General features: G+C 52.7%; 5 protein-coding genes across 5 annotated transcripts; 1 reads left to right on the top strand and 4 right to left on the bottom strand.

Moving 5' to 3' along the window:
• Positions 1-6,520: 6,520 nt before the first annotated feature.
• On the bottom strand, positions 6,521-7,487 carry BDP55DRAFT_730008 (uncharacterized protein; the record flags this gene model as incomplete). Its single annotated transcript, XM_060579640.1, has 2 exons — positions 6,521-6,866; positions 6,964-7,487. The coding sequence occupies 2 exons, from the start codon at positions 7,485-7,487 to the stop codon at positions 6,521-6,523; spliced, it is 870 nt and encodes a 289-aa protein (XP_060428270.1).
• BDP55DRAFT_668305 (uncharacterized protein) lies at positions 7,354-7,802 on the bottom strand. Its single transcript, XM_060575223.1, has one exon. The coding sequence runs from the start codon at positions 7,707-7,709 to the stop codon at positions 7,548-7,550; it is 162 nt and encodes a 53-aa protein (XP_060428271.1). The 5' UTR covers positions 7,710-7,802; the 3' UTR covers positions 7,354-7,547.
• A 1,942-nt stretch (positions 7,803-9,744) lies between these two features.
• On the top strand, positions 9,745-10,152 carry BDP55DRAFT_554999 (uncharacterized protein; the record flags this gene model as incomplete). Its single annotated transcript, XM_060569444.1, has 2 exons — positions 9,745-9,942; positions 10,036-10,152. Coding segments are annotated over 2 exons (315 nt in total), but the record flags the coding sequence as incomplete, so codon positions are not given.
• A 2,683-nt stretch (positions 10,153-12,835) lies between these two features.
• On the bottom strand, positions 12,836-13,558 carry BDP55DRAFT_192232 (uncharacterized protein). The gene is made up of 2 exons (XM_060565885.1): positions 13,264-13,558; positions 12,836-13,160 (listed from the first exon to the last, which is right to left on the bottom strand). Exons 1-2 carry the CDS (start codon positions 13,324-13,326, stop codon positions 12,897-12,899), a joined length of 327 nt encoding a protein of 108 aa, XP_060428273.1. The 5' UTR covers positions 13,327-13,558; the 3' UTR covers positions 12,836-12,896.
• Positions 13,559-15,642: 2,084 nt separating this feature from the next.
• On the bottom strand, positions 15,643-17,294 carry BDP55DRAFT_554823 (uncharacterized protein; the record flags this gene model as incomplete). Its single annotated transcript, XM_060569429.1, has 2 exons — positions 15,643-16,568; positions 16,640-17,294. 2 exons carry the CDS (start codon positions 17,292-17,294, stop codon positions 15,643-15,645), a joined length of 1,581 nt encoding a protein of 526 aa, XP_060428274.1.
• Positions 17,295-17,724: the final 430 nt, after the last annotated feature.

Consider the following 17,724-nt stretch of genomic DNA (forward strand, 5'->3'; position numbering starts at 1 on the left):
TTCTCCTCGTACAACGGTTCAGCGTACCTACAGTCTCCCCCCAATGTTCAGCTTAGTCTGGTGTGCGACTCGATCCCGTGTTGCCCAAGGATCTCGGTCTGTTCTATGAATCGGATTGCCTTGGCGGCTGCTTTGCGCTTGTTCAGTATGACCCGGAGATTGTGTCGTCCTGGGAGGGTTCCGAATGCCTGGCGCCGGAGTTGTCAGAACCTGCGGCATCGCAGCAGGATGTGCGATACCGTTTGCCGTCCTTCCCGGCATGGGCAGTTGGCGTTGGTGATGCCCGGTACTCTTCGGTTGAAGAGGAAGTCCTGGAGCCCGATCTTTTCCGTGCGCATCTGGACCAGGACTAAGCTCTGGCGTTTACTGAGGCCTTCGTGGAGTTCGAGGACCTTCTTTGTCGGCTTCGGCGTGAGACGGAACGATGTTCTCCCTCGCGTCTCGGTTTCCCATTTGGTTTGCCACGCGTGGTGGGACTGTTTATGCGACCATGTCTTGACTGTCGACCTGAGTTTGAACAAGACTCTCGGCTTGTCTGCTCTGGGACCTGTCTGTCCGTCTGGCCTCCATCCCGTCGCCTCCTTGGCGGCGATGTCTGCTGCTTCGTTGCCCTGGATGCCGATGTGGGCTGGCACCCACCGGAGCTCGACTTCGAGTCCCTGTTCTCGGAGGGCTTGTGTCTTTTCTGCAATGATCTTGAGAAGGTACGCGCCGGACTTCCCCTTTGGGTTGGCTGACGATCTGATGGCGGCCTGGTTGTCGGTGTGTATGAAGACTTTGCTTCGGTGGTTTCCGTTTTCCTTGTCTGCCTGCGCCATCTCGAGGGCCAGAACGATGCCCTGCAGCTCTCCCGCGTAGACAGTGGATGTCGTGTCGTCCCCCATGTGAGATTTCCTAGTTTGCTGTGTGGCTGTGTAGACTGCTGCCGCTCCGATCTGACCGTCGATGCCGCTGCCGTCTGTATAGATGTGGGCCGCGTCGGTGTTCTTTTTCAGACAGCGTTCGTGTTCTTTTTCGGCCTGCTCCGTGCCTCCGGCGATGTGGATACGCGGTCCCTGCCACCACGGGGGAGTGATGAAAGGCGGTATGTGCTCGTGCTCGTGTTGTTCGTTGGTTACGTCTTGTCCATCGCGTATTCGGTTTGTTATCGTCTGTCTTGGGCTAATTTTCTTTCCTCTGCGTGCGGTGACTTCGGCCATGCCTACTCTGCTGATGGTGTCGATGTTGTGTTTCCATATCTGTTGTTCGACTGGCAGGAGGTGCATTTCCACATCCAGTGCTGGGAACGAGGTTGCTCTGTATGCTCCGCACATTGCCCTGGCTGCTCTGGCTTGTAGCCTCTGCAGTCTGTTTAACGTTCTCTTCGTGTAGCCCATCCGTCCCCAACCGCTGTTGGACCACAGCGAGCATGCGTACATCATCTGTGGTATTGCCACTCCCCTATAGATCGTCCTCATCTCTCTCGTCATCACGCCCCAAGTGGAGCTGCCTAGGCTGCTGAGTGCTGTGATGGTGTTCGTGACCTTACGTTCTGTCTCGTCGATGTGTTGTTCCCACTTGAGGGCTGAGTCCATGATGAGACCGAGGTATTTACAGGTTGCCTTGGGCTTAATTTCTCCCCATGGGCTGTGGAGTGTTGTGTCTCTGTCGATTCGGGTTTTCGCTCTTGTGAAGTGGGTAAGCTGGAACTTTTCGGGCGCGAAGACGGACGCGTGAGTGAGAGCCCACGTCTCGGCTTTCCAAAGCGCTTCTTGGAGCTTCTGACAGGTTTCCTCCGTGCTGTCTCCCACGGCAAGGATCGCTACGTCGTCGATGAAGCCGGTGGCTTTCGTGTCTCCGGTCTCATTGCAGCTATCCAAGAGATCCGCGTTGTAGAAGAGGTAGAGTATCGGCGAAAGGGGCGACCCTTGTGGGATGCCGGTGTCGAGTCTGTAGGTCTCGGATCGGAATCCGTCCACGTGGATGTCCGTCTCTCGGCATCCAAGGAAACTGGCAACCCAACGCACCGTCGCTTCGTCGATCCGCCTCTTCCGCAGGTTGTGCAGGAGTCGGCGGTGCGAAACGTTATCGAAGGCGCCTGACACGTCCAGAAGAAGTAGGCTTGCTACCATTCCCTGTCCTGAACCCCAGGCTTCGTATATCCTATCCACGATTTGGTGCAGTGCGTGTTCCGTCGACCGACATCTTCTCCCGCCCATGTGGCTTTCTGGCAGCAGCCCATGTGTTTCGGCAAGGTAGCTCAGTCTTCTCGCTATGATGGCATCCATGATCTTGCCCACCGTGTTCAGGAGGGCTATCGGCCCGTATGCTTTGGGCACTGTGTAGTTGTCTTTGCCTGGCTTTCTGAGTACCACCGTGGTGGACTTTCTGAAGTGTTGTGGACAATATCCTAGTCGGAGGCTCTGGTTGAATATGCGGACGAGATGTGGCGTGATCCAAGGTCTCGCCACTTGGAGTGCCAGGTTGGTGATGCCGTCGGGGCCCGGGGCCTTCAGCGGTGCTGCTTCCTGGATGGCGTCCTCTACTTCGCTTTCCGACACTGGCGGCAGGCCAATCTGGTTGCTGTACGATGCGTTGTCGATGTCTTCGAGATTTGCCTCGGGTGGCGGGGGGAAGAAGGTCTCCTTGAAGAGTGCAGCTTTCTCTTCGGGCGTTGCGGCGACCTGAGACGTGTTAGGGTTCCTGATTTCCGGCGTGACGGTCGACGGCTGGCTTTGTCTGTTCCGGGCCCATTTGGCGATCTTCCATAGCGATCTAGGTGACTCAGCCGCTGTTTCGACTGCTTCGCGATGTGCTTGTTGGAGAGCTTTCTTTATGATGCGGCCTTTCCTGTTGCGTGCTGTTCTGTATGCCTCTCAGCTCTCCTCTGTCTGTCGCTCGCTATGGTCGCGGCGGAGTCGCTTCGTCTCGGCCAGGATGGCTGCACACTTCTCGTCCCAGCCTCTCCTAGACTTTGGTGAAAGGGTGCTGGTCGGGACCGCGGCTTTGATAGCGGCTGAGAGGGCGTCCATGGTTGTCTCTACATATCTGTCGAGCGCCGCCTTCGTTCTTGGCCTTCGTAGCTGCGGCAGCGATCCACGGAGAGTCTCGATAAACGTTTCCTTATCAATAGCTTCCCACTTTCGTTTCTTCTCTTGCTGTAGCTCGGTCACTGCTAGGTGCAGCGACGTTGCTATGGGTAAATGATCGGAGTCATGGTTGATGTTATGATCTACTTCGCATCTGATCATTCGGTCAACGAGACCTACAGTAACAAGACAGAGGTCGATGGTTGTCCGGTGATCTCCTTCTTCGTACGTAATGGTTCCCGCTCTCAGTTGACTCGTGAGGTTCATGTCGTCCATTAGATCTAAGAGCTCAGTTGCTTCGCGGTCCGGCGCTCGGATATCGCTGCCTCCCCACAGCTCATGGTGTAGGTTGAAGTCGCCGACGACGATTTGCTCGACGTGCTGGTGTGTTTCCAGTGTTGTTCGTAGCTGCTGTAGGGCCGGCTGCCGATCTTCCTCCCGCGGTGACGGGTTGTACACATTATGTAGCACCAGGCTTGTTTCGGTATCGTCATCTGTTGCGATAGCCAGAGTGCAGAGATCTCTGCTAACCTCCCTAAACTGCCAACGAGAGTGGTCGAGCTTCTTGTTGATGAAGAAGCAGACCCTGGCCGGGCCATTTTTCTCGCCGCAGGGGTAGCACAGGTGGAACCGATCCTTGGCCGGATGGTGCGTCGTTGCGCTGTAGGGGTTCCTCCAGGGTTCCTGAATAGCAATGATGTCGTAATTATCGATGTTCGGGTCACGGAGAAGTGTCGCCATGACGGTGTCCTTCGATTTTCTTACGTTGTACTGTAGTATTGTGAGTGTATGTTGTGCGTTCATTCGCTATCGTCGACGACGATCTCCATCGCTGTGCTGTTGCTTATCGTCTGCATGTCTGTCATCTGCGTGTTAGGGTCGAGCGCCTCGAGCGCTCTTCGCGATCGGATGATTGTGCGTCTCGGACGCGTATTCTCTGCGGCTACGGTGATCGTCTCCTCCGATTCCTGGGTTGCTGTCGGGTTAGGCCTCTTCTGGATCTTCTTCGTTGGGGACCGGCTCCGGCTCGGGCGATTCTCCTGGGATTGGCCTGGTTCCAATGTCGGCCGTGCGATTCTCGGGTTCGGCCTGGTCCGGGTTTCCGATCCTAGGGCCGGCGGCGGGGCCGTCTGTTCCGGATGGTACCTCGACCGTAGGCCGTATGCGGCCTTGATCTTGGCCTTCTCGCGTATCCTGGTAGGGCATCCGCCGTGCCATGCCTCGTGTTCGCCGTAGCATGCGGCGCATTTCCTTGGGGTCGTCGTGTCGCTTTTCGAGGGGCAATCTCGGGTCGCGTGTTCTTGCGCACAGTAGCCGCATGTTGTCGTTGCCTTGCATTGGGTTCCTATGTGGCCGTATGCGCAGCACTTGAAACACTGTCTCAGACGGCACTGTCTATCGTATCGCTTGTATTGGAACACCTGGCCTTGCCAGATGAGTCCCTCGTCAATCAGTTTGTTGGCGTCTTCTGCCCTTGAGAGCTCCACGACCACTGATGATGCCGTCTTTTTGCTGGCCGATTGGGTCAGCCAGCCTACGTACTTAATGTCTGCTCTGGGGATGAATGCTTTGTTATCCTGCAGCAGGTCGTCTCTGATTTCTGTAAAGCGGTCCATGTTCATGGAGCTGGTTCTGATGCCGTGCGCCAGCACTCCGTAGGTTGGGATTCTCACGGCGGCTCCGTTGCCGATGTGGTTTTCCCAGTCCTCGGCAAACTGCCGGAGGGTCTCAATGTCTTTCGTCGTTGCTGTCTTGACGCTCAGGTCGCCGCTCTTGAGCTGATTGGCGGACACGGTCTTGAGCTTGCGGATATGCTCGTTGCTGCTTTGTTCGATGGCGCGGTCTACGTGTGCCTTGAGGCTACGGGGGTTCATGGCTCTTATGCTGGCAATGGTGATAGGGTCTCTAATGTTCACTATGATTTCACGCAGAATCTGGGTCTGGGACGCTCTCTGGTTACAGGGGTTAGGCATGCTCCCTGCAAGTCCTCCTCGGGCGGCTACGCTGGCATATGACTGCACGGTGTTCCCCTGATTCATCGGCTCCAGTGCTTTGATATCCTTCACGACCTTGACCGCCAGCTCGCTGGCTTTCCAAGCCTCCTTGGCAGCCGCGCTGGCTGCGCGCGTTGTGTTGGTGTTTTCCTTCAGTTCGGCCGTATTCTGCTGCATAGCAATCCTGATGGTTCTCGATTCGCGGATGTTGCTCTCGTTGGCTGTCTTGTTTTCCGCACGTAGACTCTCAATAGCTTGGTGGAGGTGCCCGAGCTCGGGCAATTTCTGCAATTTGGCCAGCAGGGAGATGGTGGCAATGAGAGTGAGTCTCACGGCTTTCGGGTCAAGGGGGTGTTCGTTTGCGGTGTCGATTGATTTGAGTGCTGTCTGAAGGTGTCTGCTAAGTTGAGTGGCGTGCTCTCGATGGTGCGTTGGCCATGTTTGCTCCTGGGGCCATGGGGTTGCCATGGTGCCTACGTCGTTATGGGCTTCGCGACGAGCACACGGCTATCCAATTGACCTTTCGGAGTGTATTGTGGCGCTGTTTTTGCTCCGATTTCAAAATTCCGTTCTCGCTGTTGTTGATGTTTTCCGCTTGGGCAGGCTCTCGGCCTGAACATTATGACTTGGATAGAAGAAGTCACGTGCCAATCGCTGCTGTCAGGGCTCAGCACCTCCAAAAACAGTGTTTATCGTGGCAGTTCAGGATCTCATTCACCGACTGTCCTCAATCGATGCAGCAGTGCGCGGTCGACAAATTTCCTGGCCGCCTAGACATTCTGATCAGCCCCAAATTCGCCAATGGACGAGAAATCAAGTAGTACTCAGCTTGACCCTACCGCTAAGGAATATCAGGATACAAGAGCAGCTACGTTGGCCGTGCTGCGACCCTACTCTCTCTCGAGATAAACCAGTGCCTCGACTGCATGTTTACCTGTGAGACAAAATGGGCTTTCATGGGAGGATTGGACAGACCTGTCATGAGATCGCTGCTAGGCGTTGACGATTGAGATATAGGTTACCGACGGCCTCTTGCAATGATCGTGGCATGCGTCCGTAGGCAACGTGATGATTCGCCTTGTCGCCAGGAATTTCATGAACCGTGACGATGTTCGGATGCTGAACTAACTGGAGCATGGTTGTCTGCTGCGCAGATAATTGTGGAAAGTGGCAGATGTCTACGACGTGACCAGATGTCCCTTTCTTTTCGGTAACGAGGACAAGATCGGCATCTTCTAGCGCTTGCCTATACACGCAATATACTCTCGTAGGCAGTTCATGGCGATGTTGTCTCGATTAATACCGGTGGCTCTTTCAGAGCTTTCGTCATGTCTTGCTTTGACGCTCTTCAGGAGTTCCAGTTGGCAGGGGTTTCTTAGGTGATGTCGAGGGCTCTCTCTATGGAGATCACTTATGTTTTTTGCAATGTTTCCTCTTTTGGCTAATGCTACACGGATATCAGTCGTCGGCGTGAAATGAAAGATTGTCCACCTCGGCCGTGCTGTCGCGGTGTTCAGTCGCCGAATGGAGAGCTGGCTGCGTCAACATCGCGAGGTCCGGGTCGGATGCTGCGCCAGTACACCAAGACAATAGGCCCCCCAGGAACATAGGCTCCGAAGCCAGTTTTCGAACCTGCGACGCAGAGGCATACGTCTCCAAGCCAATTCTCGCCACAGGCAGGATGCCCCATGTGACCAGACTGAGAAGCACTTCTGTGAGGGCCTGGATGCTGTCTTTCAGTCGGACATGCGTATCTAACCGATTCAGCACCGCGAGGAGATCACCATCACGAAGTCGTCGAATGCTTACGGAGTTAGTACCTGACCAAGCAGACGGCACTGTGCACTAACTCTTCATTCCTCAAATCGCTCGGCAGGAGTAGAAGGACCCCGCACCCGTACCTGGCAACTAGTGTGGTTAGCTTATTCCCGAGGGTCAGCCACCTGTTGAATGCGCTCTTCAGCGGCTTCCTCTTGAGCTTCGGCCCCCGACCAGCCTGCTTTTCGACTGATGAGGCGCTAGGGAAAAGCCTCTCCGCAAATTGGTCAACCAGAGACTGGGAGCCGCTGCCTGGATCTGCCGCCTCAATCGTCGTCTCGTCTAGGTCTCTCGCCCTGTTGTATAAGTGGACCATCTGAGTATGATGATAGCGCTTGATAGCAATGGAAAAGTGAATGCTTGAACTAGCTGCAGCCGCCTGCTCTCTGAGGGAATCAAGTCGTTCCAGCACAGACGGGCCATCCAAGTCACCTTCCGGTTCGCCAGGCAGGACCTGTCGCGTCCCGCTAACGATACTCTGATCGCGAGCCCTCGATGCCCTGCAGCTGTCCCATAGGCGTACGAGAGTCTCTGGGCTACCGATTTTCTCCACTTTGGCGATGATTGGTGGGATGCGTCCAGCTCTGCTATCCTTCCTACGCTTCATGGGGGCAGCAGCGCCATCAGCCTCTACGGATTTGCACGTTGGCGACGTGCCTCCAAAAGCTTATGGATTGGCTTCGACGGAAACAATTGGCGAGCGGCTAGGTGCATGTCCGTCTGATCCTGAGCCTGCCTCACCATCGCATGTACAGGGAGGCATGGCCGAGCCGGCTCGTGTCGGTTTTGAGGTGGCCTCGACACTAGACATGACCCGGGGCTGGTACATATATCTCGAAATCACGGTTGTGAACTTATCTCGAAACGAAAGGTCTCGGTCGAGGAAGGAACTGACTGCATCAAAATCACAATCGAGACGATGGCAGAAGCTGTGCAACTTATTCGCTGTCAGTAGGTATGCTAAGCGGTCGCTACGAAACAAAGACGTTACCTCCTGCGCCAAGTCCACAGGAGCAGGCATCTTGGAAGAAGTGAAATGGCCTTCTCAATGGCAAATACAGTGGCACGAAGCGACTTTAAATACTTGACCTACTAATACGAAGTCATCAACTGTAATGACTAGCCATTACAGTATTGCACATGTATCGCTTCCTCTTTTGCAAACATGTCAACGTTTGAGAAGTCCAATACTGCCTCAGCAAACCTTTGGCAATGGCTGTGGCAGCTTGTTTGCAAACAAAATGTGGGGTCGGGATGGTGTCTAGCAGTACGAGTTGCGGTGCTTCATTGAAATATACTCGGCACCTTGTTTGGCTTCAATAACGGCCATTACCTACTACCAAGCGCGGTGAACTGCACGAATCAACTCAAAGTCTAGCTTGTGTGGGGTCAAGTCCAGAGAGATAGCGCGTGTTGCGAAGAGTAAGCAACATATGCTCGTTACCATCGATAAAATCCCTTGCTGGTGTTTGGCCTTTGCCATGGACTGAAACAGGCTCAGCAAACACCACGATGCGTAGGCAACGTACGATTGAAGAATGTAATCGAAGCGAATGGAAGTCTATGTTCCAGAGCAGGCGCCTGCCGTGTAATTCGCGCATCGCGACCAGCCTTTCGTTATTCCAGCCACAGCGACGTGATGAGAGGTAACACGTCTTGCGGTAGGCCTACTTCATCAGGAACCAAGATTGCGCCGCTTAAGTGGCTGATGCGGACCTGCAATTTGCTACAGTGGCTCATGGATGGAGCCCAACGGTGCGTTATATATTTGGCGCAGATGTTTGCAAGAGTCTGGTTTCCTCGCTGGCCATCGTGTACCCAAGCATCCACGTTCCGGGTCCGGAACCGCGATCAAAGTTCAAGTCACTAGACCGCAATCCCCTTTGCGGGCTTCGTTGCACATCTTAGATCCAGGATTCTAGGCTACATGGTCAGCGGGGACTCCGCTCCCGGGTGACAAACAAACAAGGCTAGGCCACTGAAAGCCGAACAACTGAGGATCAAGCGCGACACCCACTTCGCTCTATGTATTGTCTACACTATCCATTCTTTAAGTTGCCTGTTCAAAATTTTGTTCCCGCTACTGCACATGGTTCTCAAGCAGTAAATCGCAGTGAGCGCTCGGAGGTGGCGTTGCTGGTGAGTGCAACGCGTTGAAGCGCCCTTCCGGCGTAGGCGTCAACGTGGCCCTCACCTCGTACCCAGATCCGGTGTATGTACTATCAGGAGCCATCTCGGTCGGTGCTGCTTAAAACATCATCCATGTCCCTGCGTACTTTCGTGCGCTTTTTTATTTAGTATTGCTTGTATAAATATTCGCTGAAAATCTGTTTTGTAACTTGGAGAACACAAGTCTGGACCCCTCTGTTCAGCACGGAAATGTATCTGCGACTTGAATCATGGCCAGTGACTCACAATTTACAAGGCAGATTACGCTATCACACTGTATCATGGCCAGGGAGTCACTCGAGGTTAGCAAGCGGACACAGAGAGGGATGGATGGGTGCAACGCAATAATGCTGCTTCGTGGCCTTCGCAAATCACATACAAACGTCTGTAGTGTTACTGCTCAGGCCTTGAGCGAAAACCCTTGGTCCCAACCAGTCGCGTTCAAAGGTGCTCAGGATGGAACTGTGCGAAGCGCTGCCCAACTTTGAATGTCTTCTGTTCGGGCGAGGAAGACAGCCAATGAAAGCCTGACATCCACCCCACAACTCCCTTGATGGGTACTTAACAGCCCACCTCCTCCCGACATGAGCGCCTGTCAAGGCATATTCTGACAAAGCCATGCCATAGCGCCTACAACCAAACCATTCCGATCGTCGCAAATGGTCATTTCTACAACCACTCTCACCACCGTTACCATGGCAGCGACGCCTGTTTCCTCTTCCTTTCCCGACAAACACCGGTCACAGTACCTCTCCCGCGACGAATACATAGATTTACGAAATTCCCAGGACAAGCATCTGAATGCTGAACTCGCTTCAATCCGATGCTCCGTCGACGACGTGAAGCAGGAGTTGAACGACGTCAAGCGGGAGTTGAAAGCTGACATCAAGGAGGTCAGAGACAACATCACGGCTCTGAAAGACGACTTCACGGCTCTGAAAGACGACTTCACGGCTCTGAAAGACGACTTCACGGCCCAGAACCAGCGCCTTGGGCGACTCGAAGACCAGACCCAACGTCTCGAAGCCGAGGTTCGCCAGTCCCAAGCCTATATGCGCAATAAAGGGTTGAGGAATCCAACCCTCCCTATCCGACCTGTTGTTGTGTATCGCCCTGGACGCGGTATTCTTGAGCCTGATCCCTCACGTTTTCCTCGGAATGCGAACGATTTTTACTCTTTGAGGGATCCACAAACTAACCGGCACCGGTCCATGCTCGCCTACCTTGCCGACTTCTACGACGTCCAACTCAGAGGTGCCAGTCATTTTCCTAACGAGGAAAACAACAGTGACGATAGTGACGACGACGAAATCATTCTCGAACACCTTGAACTCGTCGTAGAGAAGTTGGAAGACATACTCGGCCTGAATGAAGATAAAATAATCAAGTTCAAGGAGAGAGCTCTGCAAACGGCATCACGAGCGCCATCGAAACCCATCAAACGCTCCCAAATATCCTGGCCTGAAGCTGGACCTGTTTCTGGCCCACGCCGACAAAAACTCGAACTACGTGTCACTTCTGGGCAAGAAGCGTACTTTTACGATCCCGAACGCCCGAAGAGTGTTTCCTCTGAAGGCTTGACCAATGTACATGTTGGATGGGGTACACGTTCAACGCCTTCCTCGCAACGGGCACGATTACAGTGGTCTCCCAAGGTGGCGCGCGTGTCCGAACCACCCAACCTTGAACCAGAGCGACCGAAGTCTGCGTCTAAGAGCACCGAGGCTGAATCAACAGACACCGATAACGATACACATGTGTTCACGAACTCGCCGGAACGGTGATCTCAGAAGACACGGCGGCTGGAACCAGTGGCCCATCAGCCAGGCGAATTCTGCACCCCTCTAGAGTGACATACGATTGTCGACTGAACACCTTCCAAGCTTGAGCCTGAATGGAAATGGTCAGGTGCGCATAGGGTTTGGATATGTGGAAGGAGGGCTACGAGCAGGTCTAGGACGTGTGACAGGAGCTGGAGAGTGACCGAGCTATCTTTTCCAATGACAATAGCTTGGCTCCCGGCTTTTTGGCACCGCGGTTACCCTTAGATACATATATTGTCGTTCGACATTTGAGCTTCTCCACATCGTACTGCCATCGAGATGAAAGGCTCCGGTACTAGACAGGATGCTTATCAGCTCGACCTGGCCTTTGAAGGTTTGCTTTCTAGTCTTGACGGTTGGGCGCTTGTATGGTGACCGAGACAGTTATGGAAAAGAATGATACCCGGACTTTGATATTCAGACGGCTCTAAACCTCCTGCGAAGACTTTTGTGAGATAATTCTTCCGGACTCGACGTTCGGCACGAGATGCGAACCGAAGTGTTAGGATGCAGCCCATCACCATGAACTAGCACCAGCTACACTGCGAAATGTATGACAGCCATCTAAAACGTGAGCAACAACTCATTACTCTTACTCAGAGGATCACAATCGTGTCCCTTAAGCGCATTCCCGATGTCCGGGAATCTGCGGCCCGAGAGGGGTTCAGAAAAGCGTCCTGGTTTGCTCGGTACGAAGTGGGGCCTTTGTGCCGGTTCCAGTTGGTGCAGTGACGGGTTGGGTCATGGCCACAAAAGCATTTCGGCCCACGCCGCGCAAGCACTCCATTCGAGTCGCCTCATCACTAACTCTCACGATGCTCCCCCAGAGAGACAGGGTCGAGTATATCCGCACCCAGGGCGACAGATGGTGATTGAGGGCTTGACAAGCATAGCCAGCCAGCCTTGCTGTCGCCTTTGAAGGGAGGGCGTGTGCCGCCGGCTAAAGGACAGAGGAAGGCGCAACAATCGGGCCTGGTCTCGCTGTGGGCCCCACATCATGCAAGCACTCAAGCCAGTGAGGGCCTCCGGCGCTGATCATCGTCTGAGTGCACAGGCCAGGAGTACCTGGGGGTGTTTGATACACGGGCGTAAGCCAAAATCGTCTTTGCGTTCGCGTGAGACTCAGGTAGCAGATAGCAATCCGTTGGTGGTATGTCGAGCAAGATCTCGTCGAGTCAAGCATTTCGTGGAAAACTTGATGGCGCCTGTTCAGAAATTGGGACTTTTGGTTCATGATTCAACAGCGACGCCTCGGAGTTCATCTATTTCTGGCATAAGCCATTTCTGGAGTAATCGATCAGGATCCCTGCCAGCGTTTCGTGTGGGCTGACAGAACCAAAACTGTCAAAAGGAGCCCGTGCGCTAAGAACCGGAAGAGTCTGATTCTACATGATGGGCAATGTTCCATGTACAAGGGTCTTGTAGCGTCTACTCAAAGCTACTTACTTACAGCCACTTTCCGCTGATCAAAACCAATTCTAGCAGGCAATGACGGCTGACTACGGCTCATATCTGTGCTGCGAAGTACTGTCAAAAAGCTCAAAGTACCTTTGACAAGCATCTGAATCAACTCCAAGCGCAGCAGTTACCGAAGCCAGCGCGCCAGAACGGCGTGCACGAGCGTCCTGTACCAAAATACGATGCGTAACACAGTCCACCTTGGCATCCAAGTGGCAGGGCACTGGCTATGGTCATCAGGAAACAAGCATCGTGGCCCTGCGTGGGTAGGTGTCTTTATCTCTTAGATCACTGGAATTAGGTGACTAGGGCTGTTGGACCGCTACTGTCAGTAGTATTGACAGCACCGGCCCGTTGCACACTATGAAGTCTTTGACATTCCCTGGAAATTCAATAGCGCTACTATTCCCGGGTCGCTCATCCCCAGTAACACCATGTGCAGGCCTTAGAAATGATCAACTCGGATGCTTGCGTGAACTGGGTGTGGCGATTGATCGTGGAAACGCTTTTCGTTTGTCTAGCTGACTTTACCATATATACATACCCTTATTGTGCTGTCACTTGGACTATTTTCCCATGCTGCACGTGCTGTGCCCTCCCAGAGGCATCATCTCTTGCCCTGCTGGCTCGTCGCAGGAATATGCATCCACACCATGATTCTGAGCCAGAACACCACGACGATCTACCACTGACGCCCTCTCCCCATCGCAACATGAGGCGTTGTTTTCTTCTTCTGCGGTTGCCTGTGTTGTACAGATGGTCGAGGCGCGGCTTCGCTTACCGGCAAAGTCCTGCGGGGTTTTTGTCACAGGGACAGGGTACATTTTTCCCTTCTCAATGTTAACATTAGACGGTTACCCTACAGCGGTACTTACCACCTCCGCCTGGGTCTTAGGCCAGGATGGCTCGTTAGATGAAGTGTAAATGAAGTACCTCTGTGACCGATGGACTTGGATGTATATGTCGGCATCGTATTGCTCTCTTATTCGGTCGCATCGTGCTAAAAGATTCTTCGTTGCCTTGACGAAATTCTCACTAGACCTGTCTCGCTTCTTGACTAGGCGCTAAGGGGGAGATGCCATGTTCAGGCCGCGGAGTGATGCTATTGCCAAGATGGATGCTGCCCGACAGTCTGAACTTATAAATACAGTGCCACCGAAATAGAACATGAACAATATTCCAGCATCTTGAATGACGTGTCCAAAAACAGCCGTCTTTAAGAGTATCATTGTTTTCCACCGGATTACCCTGTGGTAGTCGCAATTCCGGGGCCAGATCCCGAGCATGAGAAGCCAAAAATGGCCGTGTTTATTTTAAGCTTGCTTACCTTGCCAGATGTTCCACGGCGTGACGTAGCGATGTAATGTCCCGTGCCTGATCCCGTGACAGAGTTACCGTTACATTTCGCACACCAACGTGTCTACCATCAGTTATACTGGTATGAATAGCATACTAGTATGCTATCTATACACACCCGGCCGGTATACTGGTACGAGCAGCATACTGGTACGAACAGCATACTGGTATGAATAGCATACTGGTATGAATAGCATACTGGTACGAACAGCATACTGGTATGAATAGCATACTAGTATGCTATCTATACACACCCGGCCGGTATACTGGTACGAACAGCATACTGGTACGAACAGCATACTGGTATGAATAGCATACTAGTATGCTATCTATACACACCCGGCCGGTATACTGGTACGAACAGCATACTGGTAAGAACAGTATACTGGTACGAACAGCATACTGGTACGAACAGCATGCCGGCATAAGTTGAACAACATACTAGTACAATAGCCAGGTCTAGAGTCTTGCATCTGTTCATACTAGTAAGCTGTTCGTACTAGTATCCTACGCATTTAGCAATAGTACGCTTTTGATATTGGTATGCTTTCGGCTTGCGTTTGCGTCACTAATTCATTCATATCTCTAGAATCTCACATCTTACGATTGTCAAACTATACCTTCTTACGTCGTTCCTAGAAAGGCCGGCCGGACATGCAGTCGCTAAGTGTTCGTTGACGCAACGTTCCTTGCAATTCAGAACACCAAGCATTTCTCTGTGTTCGAAAGATTGACGTCGCCACTTGACTAGCCATCATTCTTAAACTAATGAGATAGGGGGAGCCGCAAGCTAGTTGTTCGAAAACAACTCGGCTGTAGGAACCCCTTGCCAACGCCCATAGTAACGGCCAATGAAGATCTTCCTGATAAGCCGAAGGACATCGCCAGAAGGCGATGAACGTCTCCCCTATCTGCACGGCTCATGTACTTTTACCATAATTGCGGCGGAAATGAGTTTTGGTAAAAGGAAAAGAAGGAAGAAGAAAGAAAAACCCAAGCTTTTTACTTGTGTATGCCACTGATTTCTGATCGTCGTCCATATTGACTTGAGTGCATTCTATCACCAAGCTGCCACTTGAAATTGCTTGCAAATTACCAGCTTGCCACCGCGCCAAAACTGACTTTATCGGCTGAGTGCAACAAGAGCCAATCAGATATCAATAATGTTCCCGCCACGAACCGAGGACCCACTCCTTGAATACTGAAATACTCCACACATATTGTAGCAAGCACTTTTCCCAACTCTCCAAGTAGAGGTAAGTCAAGCATTCTGCTCTTTCCCCACTGTGATGGCTTGTATAGATCGAGGACGCGCGCAGAACGTGACCGGCTCTCAACCTTTGCGAGCCGGTGTCTAGGTAGTAGCTTTTTCTTCGCTACAGTCGTGCACAGCTGACCATTAGCAGGCAAGCAGTTCAAGAACCGAGAGAACAAGAACGACCGTCGGACGAGTGTCTGTTACGCCCCATAGCACGACAATTACGAGCTTCCCACCCCATATCGAAGGAATCATCTTCCACGACGGCTTCAACGGTGGCCGCTATGCCAGGCTGAGCGAAAGCGTTGCCTAAGGCTCACAAGCACGAAATGACGCGAACAGCCTGATGCTCCTGACTCTCTCCGGAAGAGCGACCTTTGAAGCGATTGTGACAGACCGTCTGCTGCGCGAAAACATTTATGAGGTTGCAAGTAGATGATTCAATCTTGTCATTATCATAGCAACGTGATAATGTTATCAAATGGATGCGATTCCTTCCAAACAGGAGTCTCAGGACAGGTTTACTGGCGGTTCTCATGTGGATCTCATGTTCAGGGCTGGTCGTTTAGTATTTCGATCTGAAGTGGACATACGCAGTCCGGAGAAGCTTCTTCTCGAACCCTATCACCTAAAGCCAATCAAGAAAGTATCGCAGCTCATGGTCCATCTACTTTTGCTGGCCCACTAGCGGCGGCGGGTCACTTGACGTCCGATCCATTGAAGGCTCCGTGGGATAAAAAAACAGCCGAATCGCGTCTGTTTCTTTGTGCCACAGCATTACTGTGACGCATAGCCCTTCGCATGGCTCTGCGCGGCGTGTCCTCATCTTCGGCGTCTTGGACTCCGGCACGCGTAAGCACGTACCCATGGCACACAAGGTCTGATGTACCTTCCTCTTCCTCCTCCGTACCTTGCTCGAGGCCGATCACGAGAAAAGCTGGCCACACAACCTGAAATACATCTTGAGTCGAGAACCCCACCAGCTTCGAGTGTTCCTGTCGTGGCTGATGCCCTCCTTTTCCCTGACGCGGTGGTGATGCCTTCGCGCGATTGTCTGATGGAACTGTGTCTACCCATGGCGGCAGTTGCTGCCAATCGTCCAGGGTCTCGAAGGTAAAGCACGGCTCGACCCTTTCGCGTAGCCTTTGTACACGTTGCCAAGCCCCACACAGCATGCTCGTAAGGCTGCTAAGACGTGATCTCAGTGTCGCGCGTCGATCGGCCGGTACCCAGCCAACTGTTGCCGCTATCACATCCTCGATCACGTGCTCGGCACACGCTTCTTGACGCATCCTCTGCTTGTCCGGCAACACCTCGAGCAGCACGGCTCGAACAACTGTGTCTTGAAAGGCATTCGTCGTAGGCAGCGCGTCTAACAACTCTTTGTCATCACTTTCCTGTGAAAAGTACGTTGGTCGGAAGACGTATCTGGTCAGCGCTCTAGCATAAATGATCAGGCCCGCAGTTGCCCTCATCTGCTTCGCTTGGGTTGAATTCGAGGCCGGTAAGGGAATTGCACGTTGTATGGCTACGTGATTCCTAACGCGATCCCAAAAACTCAGGTCCTGTAGCTGGTCCTCGGAGATATCACGACCGAGGAACTCCCAAAACAAGGCTGAGGCGTCTTTGAACGACGAGGCAAGGATATCTGTTCTGACATGGATAGTTAGCATCCTTCATACCGTGCTCAATAACTTTGTGCATACATCTCCACTCTGACATCTTTGAGAGATGTCATCACAGCAGTGTAGGACATGATTGTTGCGAGCTTGCTCTCTGCAGTTGCTAAAGCCTTTGAACTGGTGCCTAGCTGGTCGTTTGTGGCCTGCAACTTGCTCTTGAGCGTAGCGGTTTCCTCCTTGGCCGCCTTGAGCTGGTCTCTTTGTCCGTCAATGATGCTGTCAAGCTCCGTGATGCGAGCCTCGTGTTTCTTGCTGGTAGCGATGGATCTTTCGACATCCTTCACGAGGAGTTCAGCTTTTTTTTCCCACGTCGTGGAAGTGTCCTGTTCAGTCTTAAGCTTTCGGTACGCCGTTGCTTTTTCTTCCAAGACCTTTTTGTAATGTTTGTTGTGCTCATCAGTCTTCTTTTGGAACAACTCTTTTTCAACGTTTCGATCTGTGATCACTTGGGTCAATTTTTCGAGGTTCTTGCTGTAAGCGGTTTTCGTGTCACTAAGTTCCTCTCCAAGCCTGTCATGATCTCGGACCATGGTCTGCAAACCCTGGAACCCACTCTCGGTGCAAAATCTCCCAAGGACAGAAATGAACTCGTCGAAAACACCTTCAGGCCCTGAGATATGAGCGGGCTTGCCTGCCTTGGGAGGATCGTGAGTCGGTGGCGAAGTCATCGTAGTGGCAGATAGGCCTTTAGCCAAGAAGTTGGCTAAAAGAGGAAGGAGTAGGTAGACAAAAAACAGAAGACGCCTGTTGTGCTTGATGGTGTTTGGTTGTGCACACATTGCGGCTTATCAACTCAAGACCTCGTCTGCTCGGTCCGGGTCACCCTTCGCTTCACTCTTCCACGGACGTCAGCTTCACCACCGCCTGTCGGTGCTTGACATCGATGGTGTGACCAGAGAACGACCTGATACGCGAGGCAAGTGGAAAGTATTGGGTGAGGGATCCAGAGCCTGCAGGCGACTGCTACGATCATGCAAGTTGGCAATAAAGTGCTGAATCTGCTTCCTACATGATGCGGTTGGCTCAAGATTATCAAGGGCGCAGCACGCTGGCATATGAAACTCTCGCGTTACGGAGCGCCACGTCTCTCATGGCCTG

This window comes from Colletotrichum godetiae (assembly GCF_030913485.1).
Source record: "Colletotrichum godetiae strain CBS 193.32 chromosome Unknown BDP55scaffold_27, whole genome shotgun sequence".
NCBI classification, from domain to species: Eukaryota; Fungi; Ascomycota; class Sordariomycetes; order Glomerellales; family Glomerellaceae; genus Colletotrichum; species Colletotrichum godetiae.

Bases quoted from the DNA above. Each gene is read 5' to 3' on its own strand.
- BDP55DRAFT_668305 (XM_060575223.1), bottom strand. From the start codon at position 7,709: ATGTACCAGCCCCGGGTCATGTCTAGTGTCGAGGCCACCTCAAAACCG.
- BDP55DRAFT_192232 (XM_060565885.1), bottom strand. From the start codon at position 13,326: ATGCGACCGAATAAGAGAGCAATACGATGCCGACATATACATCCAAGT. The intron at 13,161-13,263 runs GTACTTCATTTA...AACATTGAGAAG, and splicing joins CAAGTCCATCGGTCACAGAG to GGAAAAATGTACCCTGTCCC.